At 52.3% G+C, this 8218-nt stretch overlaps 1 protein-coding gene across 1 annotated transcript; it reads left to right on the forward strand.

The window, feature by feature from the left end:
* Positions 1 to 233: 233 nt before the first annotated feature.
* Positions 234 to 2692, forward strand: PRG2 (proteoglycan 2, pro eosinophil major basic protein). Its single transcript, XM_060157698.1, is given in 5 exon segments — positions 234 to 291; positions 916 to 1016; positions 1019 to 1195; positions 1542 to 1673; positions 2509 to 2692. Coding segments are annotated over 5 exon segments (627 nt in total). The 3' UTR covers positions 2668 to 2692.
* The last annotated feature ends 5526 nt before the right edge of the window (positions 2693 to 8218 follow it).

Here is an 8218-nt window from a genome sequence, read left to right on the forward strand (position 1 = left end):
CCCTTGAATCCATTCATCGTTTCTAGGTTGACAAACCCTGGGGCAGGGTGTGGGGAGGGTGCAAGTGGAGATGAGGGTTGAGCGGTGTGAGTTGGGTATTTGGAGCTGCAGAGTTTTCTACCTTCAAGCTGCTCTGTGTTGGTCATGGGAGGGAGTATTTACTGAATGAGTGAATGTATGTGTGTGAGTGTGTGTGTGTCCAGCTCTGTTCTCCATTGCAGCATAAAGCCAAAATGAAACTCCACCTACTTCTGGCTCTTCTACTTGGGACAGTTTCAGCTTTTCATCTGAGTAAGTCTCCTTGGCCTTCAGCCTTTCTTTCTCTACTTGACTCCTTTCTATAGTTTATAGGGTCAGAGTCACATAGCCACACCTTCCTCTCTGGCCATCCCCTATTTCAGGATCTCTGCACAGAAAGGAGCGGGGACTCTAGAGCTGGAGTTGAAGGGATTCCTCAGGGCATCTGCATGTCTGCAGTCTTGGTTCTACTGTGACGTTCTCAATGTTGTCCTTTCTGCAAGATGCAAACGGTGATCAAATGATCCCTTCTTTTACTTTGAGCTCACCGAGTGTACAGTGCTAAGCGTTTTCTAGGCATTATCTCCTTTAATCCTCATAGCATCCCCATGAGGTATGTGGTGTGGTCTACCCATATCACAAACGAAGAACTAAAGCTAGTAGATGATGGAACCAGAACAAAACCCACAACTGCCTGACTCTAAGTTCATGCCCTTAACCACCAGGACCTCATGTGCGAGGTTGGCTTCTCCTGGGGGGGGGGGTGGGCTCTGTTCCAGGTTCCTCTCTCCAGGGCTCAGCTTGCAAATGCCTGGGGCCGGGAGGGAGCTGTCCGTGGTTCTGGGGAGGAACAGGGGAAGATGTGAAGGAGGGGCGCTTGACCTTTCTTCTTGCCAGGAACTGAAATGTCCAACATTGAGAGCCCCTTGGGAGATGACACCCTGCCTCAGGTTGGGGAGGTACCAGAAAGTGAGGCAAAGGAGATCCCTGTGGAGGGATGCTGCTAGAGGAAGAGGAAGACAGGGGCTCTGGAAGTGAAGATGCCCCCAGGGAAGAGGGGGCTGTTGAGTCCATCTCAGCCTTGGATGAGGTAGACAGGGACCTTCAGTGTCCTAAGGATGAGGACACAGTAAAACTGGAGGGCATCCCTGGATGCAAGACCTGCCGCTTCCTCCTGGTGAGGATCCCCTGAATTTTATTCATGCTCAGGTGAGTGGCCAGTGGCTGAGGCCGAGGCCCAGGGTGGCGATAGGGAGCTGGTTTCTCAGCCTCTGCGTCGCTGGTCATTTTCCGCACTGAGGACCCTGGGGGTGTTAGCAGAGGCTGAGACCCGCAGAGGTGTTGGGGGTAAGAGGTGAGGGTCACGTGGAAACAGAAGTTGCGTCTTAATCTCCAGCCTTCAAATGTCTGTGGGGCTGGGGGAGGGGGCGGTGGAGGGTCAGTTTTGGAGACTTAGACACCCAGGACTAAGGTGATGTGAATTCCTGGGGGACGGGCACTTCCTCTTTCATTCTGCCCTGCAGTTAACTTGCCAGAGGTGCTACCGGGGCAGACTCATCTCCATCCACAACTTCAGCCTTAATCACCAGATCCAGTGCTTAGTCCGACAGATCGACCAGGGCCAAGTCTGGAGCGGATGCCAGGTCACCGGCCGGGTAAGAGGGGCCCCAGCTCTCAGTGGGGAGCACCTCCTGACCCCAGCCCATGTTCAACCTGCTGCAGATCTGTCTGTGCTTCTGCTCTACAATCCCCTGAAGAACTGGGGATAGGTGGACACCTGGGTGAGACAACAAGGGGGCTGCCTAGGCATCGGGAACAGCCGAGCATTTAGAATCAGGATGTTTAGGTGCGAGTTCTGCTCAGTCTCTGACTGTCTATAGGACCTGGGCAAGACCGTGAGCCTCGTTCCTCATCTGTAGGATGGGGTTGGAACTCCTGCCCTGCCTCTTGTTAGAGCCCAAAGGATGGGGGTGTCACTGGAATGCATAGAATGTGATGGTGACAGTCACTGTGGCTCTGCATTTCAGTTGACCAGGACTGTGTCCGTTGTGGTCCAGCAGTCCTTTAAGGGCCAATGCCTGGCGGGCAGCGGGAGGGTCAGGCAGGGATGGTCCCAGCTCTGCCTACCTGCTTTCCCTTTGCCCGCGTCCCAGGCCCCCTCTTGCCTCCCCTGTGGTCGCTGCACATGCTTTTGCTGGCTCAAGGGCACTCCCTGGAATTTTGCATACGGGGCTGCTGGCCAGCCCTGGGGCAGTGCTGGTAGATGTGTGACCCTGTGCACCCGAAGTGAGGTGGTGGGAGTGGGGATGAATAATGGCAAGGCCTGGAAGGGAGGAGGCTCCAGGAAGAGCCAGACCCTGCAAAGGAGAGGCCTCCTGGCTCTTCAGACTCATCTCCACTGAGGTGTGGGGTAGGGAGAGGGGAAGGCCCTACTGGGGCTGAGTCAGGGAGAACAAGATGCTGAGACCCCTTCCTGTTGCATCTTCACAGGAGGCCACTGGCGTCGAGCTCCCTGTGGCGTGGGTCTCCCGTTCATCTGTTCCTACTGAGCTGGATCTTCCTGGGCAGGCTCCTCCCATCCCCTCCCCTCCAGCCCCCAGCAATAAAATTGTTTTCCTGAAACTGATTTCTTTCTCTTCCCACCATTGATCTACTCTGCTTAGCCCCACCCACGAGCTTTCTGCCAGTACAAGGACCACACCTCCCCACCCTACTGTCTTTCATAAAAAGGGACAGAATAAAAAGGGGTGGGGTCTGTGTGGCCCTCTTGGAGACAGAGGAATGGGCTCAGGTGGATCTTTTCATAGGACACCCAATTACCGGGCTCGTGCATTGCAGGTGCTGCCAGGACACCACGCATCTCTCTCCAAACTTTCAAGGTGAACTCTCAATGTACTGTATTTGCATCTCCACATCTGAGGGCCTTTTCTTCCTCGCCCACAAACTGTGGTTGCCTTAATGTGCCAGGATATTAACATGTCCCTGGGAGCAGCCCGCAACTCGCAGGAGTGGGTGTATGAGTACCCCAGTCCTTTGCCCCCTCAGGTGGAATAATTCTGGGGCAGGTATCGGGCACTGCTTCCCAGGGTTTCCCAGTGAGATTAACTTCCAGTTACCCACTGAGGTAGCTGGCTTTATAACACACATTTTATTGGCTGTCTTCTCTTCCCCATATGAACTCTCCTCTTCCCTACTACTGTCCCAGCACCTCCCATGGAAACGACTTGCACTCAAATCCTTGCCTCAGGGGTGTTTCCGGGGAATCTAATATAAGACCAACTGCTATATGTCCAACTCTACGTAAGGTTTGGGAATATGACAAGACACAGCTCCCTGCCATTCGGGAACGTACAGATGTTTGTAACACAAGCACACCAGCATCTACTAATTGTTACCGCTTATTGTGCACCCACAAAGTACCCCCTGCTGCACCAGGCATCTTAAAAGATGACCTTGTTTGATCAGTAATTATTATCCCATTGTACAGAACCAGGCTCAGTTAATGGGGAGGTGAGCAGAAAGTAAGGCATCAATGCTCCGAAGCCCTTTTCCTCCAGGACTCCTCAAATTCTTAGAAGTACAGATGGCCCCAGGGATTCTATTCTATCTGGTGGTCCAGATAGAAGAGGCTACTTACTCAAGGTTGCACAGGAAGTTGAAAAAGATAGAAATCACACTGAGGTCCTTTGTAACTGCTGTTCTCTTGGTATCCGTGACGGTGGAATTCTGACACACTCTTACAAGTTCAGCCCTGTGCTGGGTGCCGTGGAGGATGCACTGGGAGAACTGTCCCTCCTTGCCCTCATGGACTTTGTATTCTGGTATGGGGAGGCGTTGCTTCTCTTTATTCCAGTACTACTAATAAAGAGTAACAAAATCCCTCCTTTAATTGCTTATTGATCTTTATTGGAGTATAGCTGCTTTACGACGGTGTGTGAGTTTCTGCAATACAGCAAAGTGAATCGGCCACACGTGTACACACATCCCCACTTTTTTTTTCTTTTTTTGCAGTACGCGGGCCCCTCACTGTTGTGGCCTCTCCCGTTGCGGAGCACAGGCTCCGGACGCGCAGGCTCGGCGGCCATGGCTCACGGGCCCAGCCGCTCCGCGGCATGTGGGATCCTCCCGGACCGGGGCACGAACCCGCGTCCCCTGCATCGGCAGGCGGACTCCCAACCACTGCGCCACCAGGGAAGCCCCATCCTCTTTTTTTTTAAAAACCCTCATGTATTAAGCACTAAATAGGTGCCAGGGTCTGTATCAAGAGACTTTGTGCTAAGGTGGGACCTTGTTTTATTCCTCACAAACCTCTCCTGTTGGCGGTGGTCTGTGACACAAGTGTGACTTCCAGTCCACAAAGGTCTCCTTTGGGGGATTAATGTCAAGAAGGGGGCATGGGGACTTCCCTGGTTGTCCAGTGGGTAAGACTCTGCGCTCCCAATGCAGGGGGCCCGAGTTCGATCCCTGGTCGGGGGAACTAGATCCCACATGCGGGCCGCAACTAAGAGTCTGCACGTCACAACTAAGAAGCCCGCACGCCACAACTAAGACCTGGTGTGGCCAAAATAAATAAATAAATAATGAATTAATAAATACATTTTTTTTTTTTTTAAAAAAAGAAGGGGACACGAAGGAGGCATTTGGGCTCCTGGTAACATTCTGTATCTTGACCTGGCCTGGGTTACGTGGGTGCATTCCCTCCGTGACAACGCCTCAAGCAGTCCACGCTACAGTGCACATTACAGGATACATGTTAAAGATGCATACCCTCAAGAAAAGCTTTAAATGAAATAAGAGGACTGGCCTTATGTCCCCGGGTAAGGGCTTGTGTGGTATTTTTCCTGTCCAGAATGATGCTAAGTAGGCTCTGGGAAACTCAGCTTGTGTCTTTACGATGGTATCCCTAGCGTTCCTGGCATCATCATGCAGGACACAGAGCAGGAGCTCAGGCAGCTCTCGGTGCCCACTTGTTGATTAGGGTCACAGTTCAGTCTCAGTTTCCTGACAAGGGCTACCCCCAGCTCCACATGCCAGGTACTGTTCTGAGGTCTTTACTGGAGCTGATCTCATTTGAGGTGGGTCCTGTCATTAGCGTCGGTTTAGGGATGGGAAAATTGAGACCCAGAGGGGCTGACTCCGGAATGGTGATTCCATTCTATCAAGACATCACACTGTGCTGCCCTCTGCATAACGTGGGGCTGGATGGAAATTTGAGACGAGAGGCAGAGTTTGAAACCCCTATGAATATAGATGCAAACAGTAAGCCAGAGAGTTGGCGTTTCATGGATGCTGAAAAGGTGGGCACCGTGGGCTAGTCTGGGCGTAACGCATTTGGGTGAATCAAAGAAAGCAAGGATGTAGGAGTCAAACAGACTAGGGTCAGACATGCCTCTTCTAACTAGCTGTGTGAGCTTGGGCGAGTTATTTCACCTCTCTGAGCTTGTGTGGTAGGTCTGCGCACTGGGATGGCAGTGGCTAATTGGCAGGATGATTGTAAAGATTAAGTAAGTAGGATAATGGATGTGAAAGCCTTAATGAAGCATAGTGTTTGGAATATGGTGGACCTTCAAGAATGTCATTTCCGGACTTCCCTGGCGGCCCAGTGGTTAAGACTCTGTGCTTCCACTGCGAGGGGTGTGGGTTCAATCCCTGATCGGGGAACTAAAATCCTGTATGCTGCACGGCGCGGCCAAAAAAAAAATGAGTTATTTCCAGTTTTACATCAGACATCACCGTGGTGACTGAGCAGGACCCTGGGATGTCTTTGCCCCAGGTCAACCCCAGGGAGGGGCAGGCCAGAGAGAGGAAGTAGAGGGAATGCAGGTGTGGGGTGACTAAGGAGCTGAAAGGTCTTGGTTTAGGTCTGTCTCTGACTTGCTGTGTAATCTTGGGTAACTTATTTAAGCTCTCTGAGATGCCGTTTCCTAATGTGTAATGCAGGGACGTTTAAATGAAACAGCGCTTGTAAAGCTTATCGTGGTGCTGGCTAACGGGAGTAGCCGACCTTCTCGGTCATCCCAACCACGGAGTGAAATGAGGCCCCTGGCCTGGGCCCCAGGACCGGGGAGAATAAGGGGGAGGGGGGCTAGCTTTCCACCCCTCCCCAGCTAGGGAAGTCTCCTGCTTGAACTTTGGAGACCAGGTTTTTTGGCCCTGGAATTAGTCAATCCACCCCCAAGTCAGGTAGATAAGCTGAGGGTTGCGTCCGTCGGGCCAGGGAGATAACGGCCGAGACCGTTACTCTGCATTCAGGGCCCAGAAGTGAGCTCTCAGATACTTCTCCATTTGTAGGTCCCCTGAGAGAGCAGAGGAGTGGAAGGAAGCCAGGCCTTTTCACCCTCTGGGTGACCTGTCCCTGATGCCCTGAGCACAGGAGGGCTGGGCTGGAATCCAAGGAACAAATACGCTAGGATATCACAGAGTGGAGTCACCCACCCTGACAGGGCCACAAGCTCTTGGCGGTGATGTCTGGCAAAATCGAGGCTCAGCACTTGCTGGCCTGTCCTTGGGTTGCAGTGAATGTGGCTGGAACCTGATTGATTCATATTTTGACGTTTTGTTCATCATGGTAGCTTTACATAGATTCTGATTTTTAAGAAATATGGCATCAAATATTTATTTATCTTGACCACTGAGTTCTTTACTGTCCCCTTAAATTTTGCAACTGAGGCAAGCGCCTTCCCCTTAGTCCTGACCTTGGTCGTGACAGAGGGCTGGTGGGAGATGGGGAGTCGGGGCGGTGCGGGGAGGCTGGCCCACAGAGCATCTGAACGACTCTGCATGAAGGTTTCCATTCCAGCTGCTGCCTCCCCGCCAGAAAGATATGCCTCAAGGTTGGACAAGATAGCATGTTCTAGATCAGTGATCCTCAACAGGGGTACTTTTTCTTTCCAGAGGACATTTGAAAATGTGTGGAGACATTTCTGAGTGACATGATCTGGGGAGGCACGGTTGACATCTAGTGGGTAGAGACCCAGAGATGCTGCTAAACTTTCTACAAGACACAGGACTGCCCCTCCCCCAACCTTCAACAAAGAATGATTTGACTCCAAAGAGTAATAGTGCAAGGGCTGATCTAGAGCCACAGCATAAAGGAAGGAGCATAAGTTTTTCACATATTAAAGATAAGAAAGAGATGGAGAGGGAGAAGGAGAGGGAGAGAGAGGGAGAGAGTGAAGGAGGGAGGGTGTGAGAGAGAGAGAGAGAGAGAGAGAGAGAGAGATGGGGTGGGTAGAGCATGTTGGGAGCCCCAAAGACTTAGAAATCTCAGTTCCCCCACTTCCTGCATAACCGTGGCAAGTCACTTTCCCTCTCTGAATCTCATTTTTCACATCTGTGCAGTAGGGCTAATCATACGTTCTCATGGGACTGAGGTTAGGAAGGTGAGGTTTCAAGGGTGCAATGCACAGAAAGTACTTGGTCTAGAGAAGAGCTCAGAAGGGCTGAGGCTCCCCTTCATCTCCTACCTCCTCTCCTGTGGTCTCCCTCTCCCTGGGATTCTCCACTTCATTTGCTGGAATATTGACCAGAGGAAGGCTGCTCCTATGGCTAAAGAGTATTGTTCAGACTGGGACCCTTTAGGGGTGCTGATAATCATGGCTAGACAGTCGTCATCTGGGGCTTTCTCGAGCATACTAGGGTGTTTGGGCACCTGCCTATGGCAAGAGGCAGGTCCCTAAAGTCCCAGCAGAGAGCAGGGCCCAAGGGTGGGAGGACTGAGCAAACCTCTTATCAGCTCCACTCTCCCGCCCCCCAGCCCAAGCCTGGGGCAATCGTCCTGGCTTCTTCCCACTTCCCCAAAAGCCCAGTATAAGGGTGGCCTCTGGCACCCAGCAGCCAGAGGCACTGAGAGTGGGGGCTCCAGACTCTGGGGACGTAAGTGCCCGCTCGGCTGCCCGGGAAGGAGAGGTCCAGGGCTGGGGGAAGCAGGACCCTATATGGCAAACATCCTGGAGGCCTCTCCTTAGGACCATAATGGCCACTATCCTTCCCCTTTCACCCCCAGTGTGAGTGAAATTGGCCCTCAGTGTGAGCAGACCTGTTCCCATGGCGGCTAGCATCTGAGCTGAGTGCTGCCCCAGGGAACAGTGATGGAGCTCTCAGGAAAAAGCGTCTTTTGTACTTGAGCTGACAACCCCCTGTTCTTTTCTTGATTCTCCAGCTCAGGGTCTGTTCAGTGGGGGAGAAGGAAGCGCTCTAG

Source organism: Lagenorhynchus albirostris, chromosome 9 (genome assembly GCF_949774975.1).
Source record: "Lagenorhynchus albirostris chromosome 9, mLagAlb1.1, whole genome shotgun sequence".
Lineage (NCBI taxonomy): Eukaryota > Metazoa > Chordata > Mammalia > Artiodactyla > Delphinidae > Lagenorhynchus > Lagenorhynchus albirostris.